The sequence below is a fragment of the Falco naumanni genome, chromosome 4 (genome assembly GCF_017639655.2).
Source record: "Falco naumanni isolate bFalNau1 chromosome 4, bFalNau1.pat, whole genome shotgun sequence".
In the NCBI taxonomy this organism is placed as follows: Eukaryota; Metazoa; Chordata; class Aves; order Falconiformes; family Falconidae; genus Falco; species Falco naumanni.
In genome coordinates, this window is record NC_054057.1 from 64,888,818 (window position 1) to 64,907,920 (window position 19,103).

The 19,103-nt window shown below is 43.0% G+C and overlaps 1 protein-coding gene across 3 annotated transcripts in view; it reads right to left on the reverse strand.

Moving 5' to 3' along the window:
- Positions 1–56: 56 nt before the first annotated feature.
- Positions 57–19,103, reverse strand: part of MLLT1 (MLLT1 super elongation complex subunit) — a 32,452-nt gene continuing 13,405 nt past the window's right edge. Inside the window, exons 4-12 of one of the 3 annotated variants that reach the window (XM_040591611.1) lie at positions 17,433–17,576; positions 15,672–15,797; positions 13,293–13,838; positions 9,510–9,606; positions 8,582–8,693; positions 7,180–7,279; positions 6,889–6,960; positions 5,094–5,165; positions 58–4,581 (exon numbers count right to left, since the gene is read on the reverse strand). In XM_040591611.1, the coding sequence (XP_040447545.1) occupies positions 4,453–4,581; positions 5,094–5,165; positions 6,889–6,960; positions 7,180–7,279; positions 8,582–8,693; positions 9,510–9,606; positions 13,293–13,838; positions 15,672–15,797; positions 17,433–17,576 (1,398 nt within the window). In that variant the 3' untranslated portion in view covers positions 58–4,452. Of the gene's footprint in view, positions 4,582–5,093; positions 5,166–6,888; positions 6,961–7,179; positions 7,280–8,581; positions 8,694–9,509; positions 9,607–13,292; positions 13,839–15,671; positions 15,798–17,432; positions 17,577–19,103 lie in introns of all 3 variants that reach the window. The other 2 variants (XM_040591612.1, XM_040591613.1) reach the window with 2 other exon arrangements.

The window sequence follows — 19,103 nt, forward strand, 5'->3', positions numbered from 1 at the left end:
GCTGCCCACAGGCGAGGGGCTGGCAGAGCTGAAGGGCGGGCGGCGGTGCTTCAAGGAAGCCTCATCACTGTCCCTGGAGAAGCAAATACAACAAACGAAATATGCTTGCAGTTTTACTTTTCCATCTTACTTTATTTCACTTTTTCTAGAAAATTCCTCCATAGTTCCACAAATTTAACAAAAAGTTTAAAATTCAGGACAAACAATCCTGTAACGTATTACAAACATGATTATTTTTTTTTTTTTTAATCTTGAAGTTAGTCTTGGGCCAGCTGAATTTCTTACAGCTGAGTGAAGAATTCATTTCCCAACACAACTTTTAAAATCCTCAAGTGACAAGGTATTTAATACCTCGGCTCTAGGCAGAAATACAATTAAAAATTATCTAGAAGTTGAAGTACTTACATTTTTCTTTTAGGAGTGCAAACTCATCTTGTCAGTTTTTGATGGCTATTTCGCGCCCCCGGGGAAAGCAACACCGATCAATTTCCTTGTTTTGGAAGTAATACTCGTGCAAGGTGCACAAGGGCTGGCGCCAGCAGCGCTCCAGCCAGTGAGTGCCAGGCGCCGGGGCCAGGAGAGAGAAGCTCCCAGTATCCCCACCATGCTCCAGTGCATTCGCCAACACGGCAGCTGAAATTTTGCAGAACCAGAGCAACTCGGGTCTCTGCTTGCAGAGAACGCGACGGGGCAAGCTCCGTAAGGGAAGTTTCAACCTCTCTCACCATCAAATACCTTCAAGATCTGACAAAAACTGCTTCTGGATTGTTGCATCAATTGCTTTGCTAGTTCTGATGCTACCACCGCACACTGCAATAGAACTGGTGGCAAAATCATTGCACTTCCATGTATTCAGCCTGACCGCAGCACAGCCAGTCTCGTTACCTACGTGTCCAATACTCCTCAGCTGGTCTGTTGGAATCCAGCCAGCCTTACTATCCCTTTTTTTTTCTTTTTTCATTTTTTTTTTCTTTTTAACAGTAAATGTCAGTAATCAAAGCCTCAAGGCTTAATACATACGCAGACCAAGACAGCAGGAAAACACTCCCGACCCCTCTTTTGCCCTTTAATACAAAGGCCAAGGACAAAGGAGAAGCTGTATCCTGATCTCACCTCCAACACGACTCAATTCAGCGCGACTCTGAAAGCCTTCAGGCTGCTCAGCACTTGTTCACGCCTTCAGTAACAAGACGAAGGACACTGAAAAGTAACAGAGTTCTGTCCATTTTCCTTGGAAAAACCATTATGGCTAGAAGTCAATTTTGGATAATTTTTTTTTCCTTTTTTTAACAATGCAAGCTACTACACATCCTCGAAGACCTGAAGCAATGCTGACAGCAGCACTGCCACCTCCTTCCTAGAGTACAATAATCCATCCATGCTCTCAAGAGTGACACAAGAACAAACACTTTATCCACAAATACCTGTACACGGCATGTTCAGAACAGCATTCAGCCAGCCTATAGAGAATCTACACAGGGAACTCGTTCATATGTAACTAGAGGGGGACACAAGACGAGGCCCAAACATGACCGTTCTTTTTTGCAGAGTCATTCCTCCTGTGGTCCCCGACGCTACCACATACCCCAAAAAACAACAACTCTGTAGAACAACTAAGTACTTGCAAGAAACCTTTTAGTAACAAATCAGCATGTGCACACAATGGAAAAGAACTATTGCTGGGGGAACAATCCTATTTCAGGTTTTCAAGGAGACTATAAACAGTCTAAAAAAATCCATGTGTAAAATACTTCTTATAAAAACCAAACAAAATTCTTATCAATGCTCATTAGACTTCACGAATAAAGTCGGTTCCAGGACAGGTGATGCCATGGCCGCGGGCAGCCCCTTCCAGCGGAGTTCAGGAACACCCTCCCACGCGTGTTCTTGGACTGGCTGGGAGCAGCACGACCGTTCGGAGCGTTACAGGAGAAGGGGGCAGAAGGGAGGTGGCACCTCCGATCCCTCGTGGGTGACTCTGGAAGCTACTGAGAGTCCCAGGAGAAATGAAGTGCTGCCAGGATGGGCGAGACCGATGCAATAGCTGTGGGAGCAGGTCGCCCGGGTGGAAAGAGGAGGCAAAGACCTCGGGAGATCTTGGGCTCAGGCTGGCTACCACCGCCGCTCCTACTGCTTCGGGGACCACATCACCAACCCCCCTGCTTCACTGGGGGCAGCGGACATGAGGCACCACGTGCCAGGGGCCCCTGCACGCCCAGGGAGCAGAGGTTGGGGCTGTAGTGACCGCACAAGGCTTGCCTCCTCCACGCCACAGGCCCAACAGAGACCGTGAGTAGCTTGCACGTACCCACCACACCTAACGCAGAACACGGGCGAGTCTGTGACACTCGTGGGCTGCGTCTGCCGTCCTCCGTCCTCCACCGCTGTGCATCCCACTGCCAACCAGGACAGAACTGCAGCTTCTCCTCCTCTTCCCACTGTCCTCCACCTTCTCAGTGTACATTTTTGCACAGGATTTCTATCCAGGCTTGGCATTGTCCATCAAGAAAGAAAACAGCTGAGATCACTGTCGAGACAGGGTTTGCACCTGGCATGAGCTTGATTTTTTTTTTATATATATATATATACACACACGACACATGAAAGATGGTACAAAGACAAAATTAATGGGAATCGGGTCAACATGACCCAACTCAAACAAGCTTATCATCATATTGCCACTTAAGTTGATTAGTTGCAACATTTCCATGATAAAGAAAGGGATAACCCAAAACAAGGGACCGCAATTTCGTAATGGAGAAGGGACAGCAAACCCTGGCGTGATGCAACCCCCCTGCTCCCACACGGGGCTTTCACAGGTACGGAGGGCCACTCATGAGCAGGAGGCTCCTCGGGACTGCTGCTCCCCTCCTCGCTGCCTGCAGCCCACTGAACATTTGGCAAAAGCTTACACACTGATTGGGGAAACAGAGCAATTCTTAAAAAAAAAAAAAAAAAAAAAAAAAAAAGAGAGAGGGAGGAAAAAAACCACACAAAAACCAACCCCTGACTGAATTTAGGGAACAGGAGTGTAATGCAGTCTTGATGAAAGCTATGGGACTTCCGTCACACCCACCCAGACAACACGTGGAAGTCAATACTAGTTTAACTAGGAACGTAGGAAAGATTCCGGATTAGTGTTTACTGTTTCCTGCCGCTTCTTGGCCAGGCAGCAGGGCAAGAAAGGGAGGAGGAAGCAAACCTGACTTCACTTGGTTTTTTACATCAGCGTTTTCCAGGTGCGTCCAAAGATAAAAATTCTCCCTTGTTTTGGTTTTCCCAAAGTACAGCCACTACTATAGGGGCCACTGTAGGAGATTCCTCTTTGAGAACATAGAACAAAACCAATCACGTATTTTGGCAAAGTTATTAAACACTGACAAATGAGAAGATGACAGGTGAGCCCCTTCCAGAGCACGAAATGCTTTGAAGATTGCTGTTCAGCTTCCACACACTAGAAATTGTCCACAAGAGGCATTTTAACAAACAAGTCAAATCTTATTAAGCGCCCTTCCCCTGCCATAGCCATCAAAAAACATAACAGAAAAACACACCCTTAAGATCATAAGACCCAACTAGGCCCTTCTTATACATACAGTACATACATATATATAATATATATATAAAATATACAGCTTACAGTTTCGTAGTCCTATTACAGTTAAAGCAGACTGAAAGGAGTGAGACTTTGTTTAGGAGCTCAGATCAACAAACAAGACATCTCAAAACCCCAGCAGGAGACAGCAGATTCTAGAGGCCTCTTCAAAGAGCACGAACTGTCTCTGCAGGAGGCTGAAGGTCCTGCGCGTGGAACGATGCCCTGTAGGAATCGGGAGCCAAATTACAGCAGTGCTCTGTACCGAACCGTGGCAGAACTAACTGGCAAGTGATCAAAACTGGGATCTGTCCCCTTTCCTCTGCAGCAGACCAGCAGGACCCCAGGAGGCCTCCTCTGTCATCAGTCTCTCGGCTAGCTTTGTAAAAGCCAATCTTACTTACACAGCACGAACGCTTCTTCACAGAGCTGGAGGGAACGGGACTCACTAGAGCTCTCCGCAGGCAGGCTGGTCCCTAGATTTGATGAAGAAAACATCATCCACACTTCTTCAGATCTCAGAGACGCCTGAAAATGTGCTCTTAAAACACAGTTGCTTGAAGTAAAACCAAAAAGTTCACACTGTGCGGCTAAGTGCAGCACATCTTTTGCTCTACTCAGGACCTGTGCCCAAGCATACTTATGAAGCTAGGGAGGACAGACTCAGCAATATGGGTGCTTGTTTGAAGCCTACAAGAAAGTGCAGCTGGCTGTGCATTCATCGAGCATGGCTGTTCTCTAAGGCAGTGCTTCGGGTGAATCGAGAGAATAAGAAGGCCTAGTTCCATGGGTTCGTTTCCTGGTACCAATAAACGGGATTTCTGGTTTCAAAAGCAGCCTACTTCTAAGGCCAAGCGTCATGTCGCTACTGCTTCCAAGTAGCTCTGCAGCTTACGGACGGTTGTCTCATCCAAGGAGAAGAGGTCAAAGTCAAAGGTTGTGTTGGTAACATTAAAATGCCCGGTTTCCTCAATGAGATTTACAATCTGTACAGAAAGGAGACAAGCAACGATGTATACAGAGACCCCATAAAGATTAACTACAGCAGAAAAGCCAGCAGATACCAAGCAACCCATCCAGTCTTTCTCATCCCTTTAGAATAGCCTGAGAGATGAGAACGTCTCGCAACAGGAAGGGAATACTCTCCCCAAAAAATAAACCAGCTCCTCCTGCACGCCTGACTAGCTCGGTGCTGAATGTGACACGGGCACACTTCTTTCCTTCCAAATTAGCCAAGGGAGCCCAGCTTTGGGCCTGCTGGCAAAGGAAAGATGCACAAACCACACTTCTCTATCTTTTCCAACAAAAACATTGCATGCAGATCTGGTTTTGTGGGTTTTTTTTTTTCTACGTATCTTTGCTTTCAAAGCGAACCAGACGCTCTCGTGAAGGAGAGGCAAGTGAAAGGTTAAGCATCACAGGGGTCCGGCTGAGACTCTTGGACACAAAGATTACCAGAGTACAACAGCTTGCCAGAAAGCTGACAAATGATCTCTACCTGCTGTAGCACATTGCGCTCTCGTAGTGCCATTAGTCGCCTGTGAAGCTCCACTAATTCATCAGTGTAGGCCTGTAAAGGAGGCATGAACAGAAACAGTGACATACGTGGCGTGTTTGTACGACTGCCAAAGCGACTTTCCTAGCGAGGATCAGAGGAACTTGAGGCCCTTGCAGACATGTTCCTATTCCCAGTTTTTCCCTAAATTTTTTTACTGCCTCCTCCATCCTTATCAAGTACTGGGAGATTAAAGCCTTCACATAAATACGGATGGTCTTCAGACCATCAAAGACTATTTAACACCACCATTAAGCAAACACCTGTAACCAGCTTTTACAAGTGGTCAGAACCTTTTGAGTTTAGAGGACCTCATTCACCAAGGTGTACTTCAGTGCGAGTTCTTCATCAGCAGGTTGTACTAATAAACTACTCACTACCTGAAAATACCTGCATCGGTGACCAACACCCCAGCAATCTGCTGAACAATGACTTGTGTGCAGGGAAGGAAAAGCTCTTTGAGTGCACCATATACCCAAGGTAGTTTCACAGACACCACAATGGAAAATGCAGGATTGTTTACAAGCTCAACATGTTAATTGCTCTTATATAAGGGTGGTTTGTTTTTTCTTTATATTTGTTTTGTATTACTTAGGCAGCCAACAAGGCAAGTTTCTGTTGGCACGCTATCGTTCACGGCATAGAATCTTAATCTATAAAGCTGCCCCAGAGTTGTTCAGGCCCTATCAGCAAACCTGAACTCATTTAAGTAATTGTGTCAAGGCAAAACAAAAACCAAAAGGGCCCCCCACCCCCCGGTACAGTCAACACGGAGAAAAGCGTTTTTCCCCCCCAAACACCCCAGCAGTACTGAGTGCTACGCTTGCTGGGACAGCTAGTGTCTTTTATAAAACCTCTGAAAAAGGCTGGAAAAGCTGATGGCATTTCAGGCACTCTCTTCAATGGCTCTCAAGGGTGTCCTCTCCTATCTGCATTAAGTAGTCTAATAAAATATACCATTACCTACAAACCTTGCCCCAGATAAGCCATCTCAGCTATGATGAACAGTGGAAGATGCTGTAGCTAACAGGAGACTCAAGCGAGTATCTCCATGATCACACTTACACCTAACATTAAGTGATTAACCTGTGTGATATTCTCCTGCTAACAAAGAAAAGTGAGAGCTACAGACTGATTCTTTGATTACTGTAAGGACCTCAATGATTAGACCAAGGAAAAATACTCAGCTCCCACTTGATTGATTTCTTTAAGGAAAAAACCAGTAGGAGAACTTTCTGGACAATTTGGGGTTTGGCAATTTGTTTGCAAGTTAGCCACGCTTTCTCTAGAAGCATGTACACTGCTCCACTTTCCTTGGAGGCAAGAAGGAAGGGAATTTCATTGAACAAACAAAGGTTTTAACTAAACCAGCAAAGCAGAGCATCAAACAGTCCTTCATTTGTAAGATCAAAGACAGATGAAAACTGCCTTTTAATGAAGAGGCACTCGCCACTGCAGCAGTAGCTTGATCACTGGTTCAGACAAAGGGCAAACAAATAAAACAATTTAATGTTTTGCATATTGAAATGACTTGGGGGTCCATCTATTTAATATACACAATTTCTGCAGCATCACTCTCCAAAGTCTGTCCTTTCCACATCTGTTTTTCATTACACTCAGGCTTTTAACCTGCCGAGACAGAACAATGTGAACAGGCTAGGCTGATTTATACTGTTTTCTACACAGAAATGTTAGGGAGCACCCAACAGTTCTATGACATGCAAACCCTCAAATGTACCTTGTCGTACGTTCCCTTCTTCAGGATCTTCTCTGGCTTGTTACAGGACTCTGGGCTTTTTCTTCCAGATGCCTGAGGGTAAAAGAAATCAACATTAGAGACTAGTATTACTTAGGACAACATGGTTGTTTAATGGGTTGGATGCACAGCACTGAACAGAAATTACCTGCCTGATGAAGACAGTGAAATGGGGAAAATTTGGTGCAAGTGAGAACTAACACCACAGACTGAACACAACAGGAACCAAGAGTGATGGAAAGCAGCACTGTGCGGGCAGGTAGGATGCAATACCTTGTTATTTGCTGGGGGCAGTTTCTGGCCAGGAGGTGGCTCTCGACTCGGCAGGCAGGAATCTGCACTGTTATCACTGTCGCTGTCACTAAGGCTCAGTCTGAAAAACAAGCAGCAGAGAATTAGCATCACCAGGCAATAGGAAACTTACTTGGCTGTCAACTGAACCACGCAGAGTTAAGTGACATTCTCTTCTTTATTACAGACTACTGAACTGTCTGGGAGAAACGGTCAATCTGCAACTTCCAAGAATCCCTTTTTTCCCCAGGCTGTGTTGCCTCTGCCATCTTCCATTCTCTGGGCAGGCAGAGCAGTGAGTTTTAGTTTGCACATTACAGCTGGCAGTTCAACTCTTTCATACACAAGTCCCCTTAGAACAACTGAGTGAGGACCACCAAATTTTCACAAATGGCAACTGTTCATTTTGGTGATTCATTCCAAGGTCACCGAGTACCCACGTGAGAGGCTTACTAACACTTCCACTGAGAACACAGGCAACAGAGAGAGAGAAAAAAAAAAAAAGGGGCATTTAGTGTTTCTGCTGCGATCTTTGAGATTTCTTATTTATACTCATTCTTCTCGTGGCCTTACAGATGTATTATAGCAGGTGTCCTACTTTTGATGGGCTTGGAAAACTGTTTTATTAACTTTCTTCTAAAGGTCTAAAAAATATCCTTCGAAGTCTCTCTAACCCTGTTTAGCTGATAATGACAGAGTGCAACAGATTTTTTTAGTTGTGTTTGGTGAACACAAGCATAATTTCAAATCTGGGCCAGGCATTGCATTTCAAATATTCAGCCTGAGACTCCAGGTCTTGGCTACAACAGCGTTTCCTGAGGGGAGAAGGATGAAATTCAACTATTTCCAGTGACTAAAGCAGGAAACAGCTGGTAAGCAAATCTCATAGGAGTCAAGTAACCAACTGTCAGCACACACTATCGGCAAAGACTAAGACTTCTCAGTTTTGTACCAGTCACATGCAGGAAGAAGCACACACATGCTGACAGCCTCCATAACACTTCTCTAATCTCTGCAGATCAAAGGTGTCACACGCCATTCAGCTCAGCAGAGATCTGAAGATGACAATTAGGTGACTATTTTAAGGGGCTCAGTCACTAACACCTGCAAGCTCAACACATACCACTTCCCAGTGGCTTCCTCTCTTTGAGCTCCAGTGATCTCTCCTCATCCAATTCTGTTCTCATCCTGCTGTTTTCATCAACTGTGTCCTCGCCCCGTGTGAAGTACTCCACACATCTGCCCTTTCTCTCCTCCTCTCACACTTCCCTCTCATGCATAGCCCCATCACTTTGATTTCTCCCTCCAAATGGAGGGCACTCAAAAATACCAAACATGGAAGGCAAAAAGACAACAAACATTTTTCCTCCTGATTTTTTACCACCTGGAATCCCGGCTGACTGGGTTTGCTTTGACTGCTGCCTCTTCTCCAGAGGAGCTGTCATCATCATCTGACTCCTCTGACTGCAGATCTTCCACCATCGAGCGCAGCGGGCCTGGGATCAGAGGGAGAAAGCAATTCAACACCAGGACACATGTGGCAGAACTCCATCCGAGCTATCTGATATAAACTGGACTAGTTATTATTAAGATACATGACGATTTTCCAATAAGATGTCACTGCTATTTTCGTCTTGCACAAAGATCTTGCTAAAAGACAATTTTACTCCAGTCTCAAAACTAAAGCAGAGTTGATAAAACTTTACAACTGCTATAAAGCCACCCTAGCCTTCCCCCAAACCCTCCCGCCCTCCTCTGAAATGAAAACAAAGGGACACATTTTTCATGCATTTGGGGACTATTTTATATGCCACTCAAGGGACAGTACTTGTAGCAACAGAGCATTTGCTAAGGTTAGAACGTTTACTATTGCCACAGTATATCTCTTTGGATTATCAGTGGAGGAATGTGAAAAGCTATGGTATGCACTGGCAAAGTGATGAATGTCACACTTACAATTTTTAATAAAACATATATGAGATTGGAGGAGAAATATTCTGGTGACACTATAGATCAAGCAGCAGCAAACACATTTATAAACAGAGGCAGAAGCCAAAGTCAACAGGGAAAGAACCAAATCCAGAGAGACACCCTACGCATAAATTGACTGCCAAAAGAAGAAAAATAGTTGTTCCTGATTACGCTATGACATTATTGCCTTTTCTTGCTGAAGTGTCACAGCTTCAACGCATGGTTGCATACAAGAAACATATTAGCCTTATATATGGTGCTGGGGAAACAGATTTAATTCTCATGAGCCTTTTAAGGTTACGCAAGGAAGATTCTAACAAATTTTATTTCTTGCAACACACCTTGACTGTGGTTCTGAGATGGCTCGAAATCAGAGTCAGAGCTGGAGTCGGAGCTGGAGCTGGAGTTGGAAGGGCTGGACTGGACAGACTTAACCCCCCATAAAAGGGAAAAAAAAGAAAAAGAATCTTAACCTTTCTAATACAGAAAACCAGCGCAGAGCACAAAGCACAGTGAGACAAGCATTTGAGCACTCTACAACATCATACATCACTGAATGCAGTTCTTGGAATTACAGACAATATACAAAATGCAAGGTAAATAGAAACAACATTTATGAAAACTTTGGCACGCTGTAACTCAGCACTCCTGGGCAGCAGCATCAACAGCTTCCACCAACACCCTTCGTGCCACTAGTTTCAAATAGCCTCAAGTGATGAAATATAGCATCTGAAAAATGTCTAAGCAAAAAATCCCTTACTTTCCAATGTGAAAGATGACTGGCGTATCACCTAGACAATTTTCAAAGCAGTCTTAAAAAGTGTATTTATTGCAACCCACCAACATTCCTGCTGAACACCCCATACTGATCATTAAAGACGGAAAGGATGCCTACCCTCACTAGCTCACTCAACTCCAAAATTAGTTCCAATTTATTAGTATACCCTCAAAACAGTTGTTTCTACACCAGTTTGAGTGATCCTCTGTACTGTTTCCGCTTTATTGTGAAAACATAACGGAAACCAGATAAACTCTAGCGAAACCAGCTCCGCTGACTGTCAGTATTCAGCAGAAATGCCAGAAGCATACTATGCAGTAAAGAGTGACTAAAAAGATATGATGAGTTACTGCTAGTAACAGCATCCAGCAGCAATATTTTACTGCTACATATGTTTTTAACATAAAACCAAATACTGTACAACAATCATAGGCTGTAGCTTAAAGGACCACGAGGTGGCAGTGAAGGCTAAAGCAACTATTTCATCCCCAATAGCAGCAGCAACTATTACAACCATCTTAAAGATATTTTTTTTTTTGTTACTTAGCAGGACCTAGTTTGTACTGTAATATTATTTTGCCTTTCTGAAAGTTAATTCCCTGGAAATGCAGCATTTCAACTTCATTGCACCACTCCTGAGACTCCACCTATTCCACTACCAAATCCTGGTGCTAGAAAAAACATACCTTCCCACTGAACAATAAATTTTATTACAAAACATCATTATTATAAAAACATCATACACAGGTAGAAAGAGGCACAGCAGCAGCTTTGGGCATTAATAAGTGAAAGCGGTGAAAGCGGTGGCAGGACTTTCATCCCACTACCACCCTCCCCTATAATTTATCACTGAGTATTGTTAAGAATCTCATTTATTCAACTATTTTCTCTGCCTTTTTACAATGTCAAAAAGGAGGATTACAACCCTTGTCAATTATTCAGCAGCAAAGAAGAATAATTTAACAATCCCGATATCTGCTATATTGGCACACCGCAGCAGCCCTATTTGTTTAGAAAAATTACAACATGAAAGTAAAGAGCAGTATTTTCAAGATAAGGGAGCACTGTTCTTGTGCCTCACCCACGGATTCAACCCTAACATCCTTCATTCTGAAAATCCAACAGGTGTTCCCTTAAAATGACCGAACGGACTGAAGTCAGGAGCTGTACAGACCCCATCTCTCCTTCTGCCATTAACCCCATCAGCTATTCCAGCCGCTGAGGAGGCCTCCAGCTGGACATGCTCTGCATGCTCAGGCTGCAGTTGCTGTCACCATGATATGACAAAAGCACATGCCGACAATGGAAAAAAGCAATCCTGTCCTCACATCTCAGCCTCTCCCTTTTGTCAGCACTAGCATTTAGGCAGCCAAGCATGAGGCCAGTTCAGGGAACTGGACTTGACGGGGGAAGGAAAAAGAAAAAAGAAAAGAAAAAAAATAAAAGAAAAAAAAGAAAGGACAACTAACTTTCAGCAGAGACTGAAATGGAAGGAGAAACTCCTCCAGCCTCCTGCAAGTCACATGAGCTCTCATGCCAGCAGCACAAATGAGAGCAAGACTGTTCCTTTCAACAGCAGCCTGCAAAGATGTCAACTCAAAGCAATCGTGGAGTTGCAGCCTCAGAGCATGTTGCACAATATGTTGGCTGCAGCAGCAAAGCTGATTTAAGAGTTTCCGGGCCCTAGTCCACCTCCAGCTGCTCATTCGCTTTAGTGATGTGGCTTACCACACAGATCCACAAACAGCTGTACCAGTACAAACGATGGAGTAGCAAACTGCAGCGTTGGGAGCAAAAAGAACCCCCCAGGGCGGAAAAGGAACTCAAAGAGCCTTCTCTGCCGATGCCAATGCATTATGCAGTTATACCCTTAAGCTTCAAGTTCCACCGAAACCTAAGCTGATCTGACTGGCAGCTGCCATGGTTCCCCCTCCACCACACTCTGAGTATTCCTACCCTCCTTCTGGGCTAGCACTCAAATACCTCTGTCAAGCATCCAACAGACACAAGAGCTGGTGCAAGAGAGGACACAGAAGCATACAAAGCTTGGTGGGGGCAGGACAGGACTGCAGCAGACGCTGTGGACCCACAACCACAGTTTGTGGTTTCACGGAACAGTCTAAACAGCACTATCAGCTTACAGATGCATGGTGAGTCCCAAGGGGATGGATGACACCTAAGAAATAATGAAGTACAAGACACTCAGGACTTAACAGAGATCAGCAGAGTACAGAAGCTCGCAGTGAGGGCCATGTATCTGGTACAGAAATGACGGGCTTGCTACGCTCTGATGTGCTCCAGGTATAAGGCCGAAGTGGAGAGGAGCTGCCTCTTTTTAATGTACAAGCTATACATTTAATCAATCTGGAAAAAAAATATCTTTTCAGAGTAACTTGAATTATCACTTCCCCAATAAACTCTTCTACTGGGAATCCTTTGCAAAAAAATCCTTTCTGAAATAAACACATCACTACTTACTTTATCACGGTGCTGATTAAATCATAATATGAATTGTCCCTAGAAGACTTATTCTAGTCAAACAAATCTTTCTAAAAGTGGTCAGTAGGAAGCTGTTCAGAAATTCCTGTGACATTATCTGGCTTCTTTATAGCAAATACAAAATATACAGGCGAAAAGTAGAGAGAGTATGGATTTAAGTTGTCTTTCCCCTCCCACGTTTCTTTTTGCCTTCTTTAGGAAAATGATTTTTAGAAGACAGAGGATGAGTAATGTTCATAGTTGTAAAAAGGGAAAAATATTTAGACAGCTTTTAAAAATAGTAGTACAATAACAATTTCTTTTATGTTTTACAACACAACTTATTTAGGTTTAGTGGCATGTGGTTGTATTTTGAGCTGTAGCCAATAGCACATTTCTCACAAGCCACGTCAGGAATAGGGGGGTTTATTTACATTTTAATACCTTTTTTTTTTTCCAGAAACAAAACTGAAATTATTTTCTCCTTTTCGGAATTAAGCTCACGTTCAAAAACATTATGTTATCATAGGCAGACAGAAAGTGTATCTATGCCTACTATACCCTAGCTCTATAAATGTCACTGCAAGGGATGAATGAGAGACCATAACCTTAAACTCTGGCTTTTAGAAAACTGCCTGCAGATAAACCTTAATAGAACTGCGTATCTAAACAGGAGGTAAACCAGGTAGCAGTAACAATTAATACTGATAGGATTTTCAAAGAAGAGTTATTTGAGATACAACCCAGCCTAAGCATTTGCCAATCTGGTTCCCTATCTTGACTGAGGGAAGATTTTTGAACACCTTTTTCATGCAGGGATTTAAACAGCATGCTTAAAATTTCTGGTAAAGGACAAATCCCTACTCACCTCTGACTTGAAAGAAGTTTCATCCTCTGAATTCGACTCCTCCATTTCCACAGGCTTTTTGATCTCCTTGGCCTCACTTTCTGATTTTACCTTTTCCACTTTGGCATTCTTCATCTCCTTGGTTTGTTTCTTCTCTGGATATGAGGAAGACGAGGTTCTGGGAGATGTCCCAAGGATATTCTTTACCCCTTTGGAGCTACTCTTTTTTTGTTTTTTGGCACTAGGCTTTGGTGACTCCACATTGGAGGGCCTCTTGCTGGAAGACTTTAACTCCGGCTGCGGCCCACCCTTTGGAGAAGTGTTCTCCAGTTTGGTCTCCTTCACGGCCAGTTTTGGTTCCTTGAAAGCAGCTTTTGGAGGTGCCTTCTCCTCCTTAGGCAGTTTGTTCTCAGTTGGTTTTCTGGAGGAGTCCTTCAAAGGCTTGTTCTGTTCTCTTTCAAGGTCTTTGGAGGAGTTTTTGCTCTCAGAGTCTTTTCTTGGCCTTTCTCTGTGCTCCTTGGTTACTTTGTGTGGCTTGGATGCCTTGCTGCTTTCCTTGTTTGCATCCTAAAATTCAGCAGCAGAAACACGCAAGGTAGGTACAAAACTGAAGCTCCGTGAAGAATTATAAAACACATTCTCATAAATCACTGAAGCATTTGTTTCATGTAGACATCCACCCACAGATGTATAACGTACTTATCTACCTCTGAGGTAAACATCTAGAATTCCCTAAAGCTGATGGACAGAAATTGACAGTAGGCACTTAAACATCTACGTTATGACAGGACAAAACATGTTTCACAAACGCCTCTTCCTTTCCATGGTCTATAAGCAGAAGTCTATAAACATCTATAAGATCTTTTAGGTTGGAAAAGACCTTAAAGATCATCAAGTCCAACCGTTAACCCAGGACTGCCAAGTCCATCACTACAGATGTTTAGTTCAGATTTAATCTGCAGGATTAATATCTGAAGCCAGATAAGGGGAAACTCAGTCTAGGTCTAGCAGTGTTAACACAAAGTTATACCTCACGCCACATTTTTTTTTGGGGGGGGGGGGGGGGGGGGGGGGGGCGTGGAGAGAAAGAAAGAGGTTTCTTTAAGGTTATATCACATCCATGGCAAATGCAAGCTATGTTTGCAGCCTAGCCCCCAACTCACCACATCAACCCAATTGCAGCCTGGCAAAAATACCATAAGTCCCCACAACCACCAGAGAACCAAAGTCTCTGATATCAGCAGGCATTTTATCACCTTTATCGAGAGCTTTAAGACACCAGTCGTTAGGACCTTGCCCACCCCAGGAGTCAGGGATGCACGAAGGCAAAGGAGTACTTCCTTTGCAAATTCTAAGTGAATTTAAAACACTTACAGAAGTGGGTCTTGTAGGGAGACACTGACACATGAACTGGACACTCTGAGATGCAAACACACGTGCACATGAAGGAAGAGAAGCAGGACACTACTGTCTCTTTAGCTACTGGCAATTTTCACCAGAGCTTGTGTCAGAGCCCTTTGTTTCTCTTCTGTGTTTTCTAATGCTTAATTCCTGACCAAAATTAAATCAGCCACTAACGGGAAAGTAGTCTATTCCATTTCATAACATCAACATCAGAAAGCATGACTGAAGTGCCCGAAGTGTTTAGAGCCCTGAAGAAAATGAGTATCAAAATTGAATTATACTATAAAATTAAATGCTCTTAATATTTGTGACTGTTCAGGCTGATAAAGTGTATGTAATCTGCTTCAAAACACATTGCTTGTGGATTGTTTCTCCTATGTAGAATTATACAAAAATAGCTTCCTCACATAAGTGAAAGAAGAAAACCTAAGGTTCTCCTGAAGTCTCAGGAACTAGATACTGCTGGATGCAAACGTCTAATCTTGAAATCACTTGTTTGATGAAGTGCAGCATGTTTTATGTTCTTTACACCACTACCCCAAGCAGTCCTAACAACAGAGGAAGCACTGATTCCATCTCTAAGCAGCAAGGCTGAGTAGGCAAGGACTCAGGAGTACAGCTTTACATGACTGGCACGGAAAGATGCACATAATTCATCCTCAGCATCAAGTATACAAGTCAGAGTAATCAGAGAGGACTTCATTCAACTTTATCTGCTATAGCATAGCAAATCAGGAGAAAGATACGGTTCACCAAAAATTCTGTCTTGGACATTTAATTTTCTTTTCAATATTTCCCTGGAGAGAAGTCTAGCAAATCATAAAAAGGCCTCCTAAATTATGGTAAGTTCCAGACCATTAGCTAGTGAACTACAGAGTACAAGCAAGAAGGTTTCAGAATCAGAAGTAGCCAGAAAGAGCTGCTAAACAAGTTCTTAATAGCAAGTCCTGAAAGGCTTCTTCACCTCAGGATGACACAAAAACATGAGTCACTGACCTTTGACCCATGGGATGGTTTGGTCTTTTTGGGATCAGAGAAGGCAGAAAGCGGTATTGTGGGTAACATCGGATAATCAGGACTTGGCCTTGAAACAGTTTCTGCTCCTTCTGGCATTACCATTACCTAGTAATAAAGAAGAGAAAAATTATGTATGAGTAAAGTTGCATGGACTATTAACACATGATTATGTTAAGTCACTCGCTCAATTAAGCCACTATTATTCATCTTTTGAATGTTTTTTCCCCTGCTTAAAGGCCATAAAAAAATATTGTCTAGGTAATGCTCAGTTTCAAGGCAACTCCTCAAACACAGAACATTAAAACCACACACAAAAAAATGAAAGGCAACATGCAGTATCAAGTATCTTTCCCAAAGGGAACGCCAATATTCTGAGCACAAGCAGGCAATAAAGCACTGGACAAGAACTGTGTGTTCTGCTGCTAATGCTCTTATCCTGCAAAAGGGTAGCAATATAGATCTGGAAGGAATGAACAAGACTTCATCAACTTAGTAGAAGCTGAATTCCCTCATTCAGGAAAGGAAAAAAAAAAAAAAAAAAAAAAAGAACAAACCAGGCCCTGAGTCTCTCCCCTGACAAGATCGATCTTAACACCAAGCACTGAGCTCCATGAAACACATTCCCTCTTACTTCCCCTGTGTTCTGTCAGAATAATCCTGACAAAAATTTTCACAGGACAGATGGCATCAAAAGTGATTCACAGATGAAACACCTTTATACGTAAGGAATGCAATAATGTAGTGTGAAACTCCTAGAAAGCAAGTGATGTTCCAGCCATCCTATGGCTGAAATAAGCACCTTCCTCTGTGCCCAGTACAGAAAAACACCAGCACACTAAGGAAGTTCCAGACAGATCAGCTTGGAATACTTGCCACTCCTGAGATCTACTATCAACAAACTTCCCCACAACATTTTTACTTTTTCAGGCTAGAAAGATGTTTTTTCAGAAGTAAATTTAGTCAGCAATTAAGATCAATTTAAATAAAATCCTTGAAGAGAACACTACCATATTTGGGGGTGTCACAGAATACAGTCAAGACATCCTCTGTGTAGTTAAAAATTTCATGTACTTTGTGGCTTGTACCCATTTACCTTGTAGTTATTTGAAGATCATTTCTTTAGTCTATCACTGCATATTACTTTCCCAGAAGTAAGAGTCCATCCGCTGTGGCAACCCGTATCTTCAAGAGTACTTTTTTTTCCTCCCACACCCATTTTCACTGTATATTCCAACACTTTTCCTTACTTTTTTATTATCTAAGCCACAAGGAGTTGACCTTGGGTTCAGAGGACATTTATTGACCAGGAAGCACTAAGTATTAAGCTTTCCTGTGGCAAAAATGAGTAAGGAATTGATTAGAAGCCTCTCCCTTTTCTTAAGCTTTTCTACACTGATACAGCTCACAACACTAGGAAGGTCACAGATAACTGTAACTGCCTGATGGACAGTGTGCCACATCCACAGATCTCCATTTCCAGAGGGGTTTTACTGCTCTGATATTAATGGTCACATTTAAATTGAAAAATGAAGTGCCACCAATCACACTAGCAATGGTTTAGTTCTGCTTCAAGTGCTGCAGTCGTATAACCAGGAGTAAAAATTGGCTGGGTCATCCTTTAGATGAACATAGAAAATTGTAGCCTGCTGGGCTGCAGCTAAAAAGAAACCTCAGAGCAAAACGAGATCACTACACATTTCAGCAGAACCTCTTCAGATCTCCAATCCCTTTGGCACTTACCCCTCCAGCCTTAATGAGTTTGCGTCTGAATTCCTTGGTGGGGTTGTTGAAAGTCAGTTTCTCACAGCGAAGGTGGTTCACAGGTGGATTCCCCTCCAAATTTAAGAACAGGTCGTATGTGAAACAAACCTTTTTTGGCTCCTCCTAAAAACAAGACAGACTTTGGGAAAACGGAAGAAATCTGGCAAGCACCCTATGTCAGAGGAATCAAACAGTCACGTCTAAAATCCCAAATAAACCACTCAGTGTTGCATTCACAGTTTTTCATCATGAGATCAGAGAGCCAGAAATTAAACTGTTGGTGCCTGAAGTTAACGTACTGTTCATCAGAAACTCAGGCATGGCTTTTCACTGCAAAAGCAACACACAGACAAGGATACTGATTGACAATTGCCTGTTTAAAGCTGTTCAGGTCTTCCTAGGAAAGCAGATTCACAAGCTTTATCCACTATCCTGTTTTCACCGAAATTCAGATCTTATCTCCTCTGGGAAGCAACTGAACTATAAGCATCAATATTAAGAAAAGCATAATCCTTTACCCAGAGAAAGAACAACTTCTGAACTCACAGGATCTCTGTGGGTACTGAGAAAAGATTAAATGCAATGGTAAAAGGATGACTTGTTTTGTAAAATCCTTTTCAATATGCATATTGCAGAGGCTGAATGGGAAGATATCCTAGGCTTTTGAACTTTCCAAGGGCACTTTCACCGAAGAAATCCGGAGTTTGTATGCATATTGGGGATCATCTGCGCCTCACTGGTTTTGTTCCACCTGCTGCAGAAGCACAGCAAACACTCTGCATTTGCAGTACAGAATGGAAGAAACCTCTTTTTTTTTCTCCCAAAATCGCAAATATTGCATACTGCTTGTGTATAACAAATATCAATAGCACATTTCCTGGCATTATCTCACACTCTGCATTTCAAGATGAAAACTCAAAAATGTGGCAAAAGAGACTCTCCTGAAAACCACACAGAGCCTTACAGTACATTCAGTATTTACATGAATGCATCCCACATGCCTCATTCAATGCGCAACATCAAGCAGCTGCACAGCAGTCTTCTCCACAATTCATATCCAGCAGCTTGATTTCCTGGTGTAGTTGCATTGTTGTATGGGAACAGACGCCGCAGGCTTCTAGGCCAAGCCATTAGATTTGCTGAAAATAGGTTGAAGCGTCAAATGGCTTCAGACCACACTGATTCCTGCTGTTCGCTTGGTGGATACTAACATCGCTAAAGAAGCCATTTCTTGTACAAACTATAGCTCTAATAATAAAAAGTGTGGTAACCACACCTGGTTTACATCAAAATCAGTGCCCTAAGCTCAGCCGGGAGCCAAGGTTTTGGGTCCTAACTCCCCAAACAGGGAAAGGCAGAAATCTAAGCAGACACGTACAATAGAAGAGTCTCACATTAACAAGGAAGAACATGCTACCAACAGGAGGGTCTTCAGACCCTCTTTTGGAAAAGTCCTGAAGAATCCACACAGTCTTGAAAGGGTTCAACGTCTACTGAAACTGATGAATGGGAAGAAAAAGAAAAATACTTGCAAAATACACTGCCTTGTCATTTTCCTCTTTTCTATGACCATTCTCATTAACTGAATCATTAGCGAGCTCTGCATGTGCATGCTTACGCTGGAGTTCAAACAGCAGCTGTAGAGGGTCC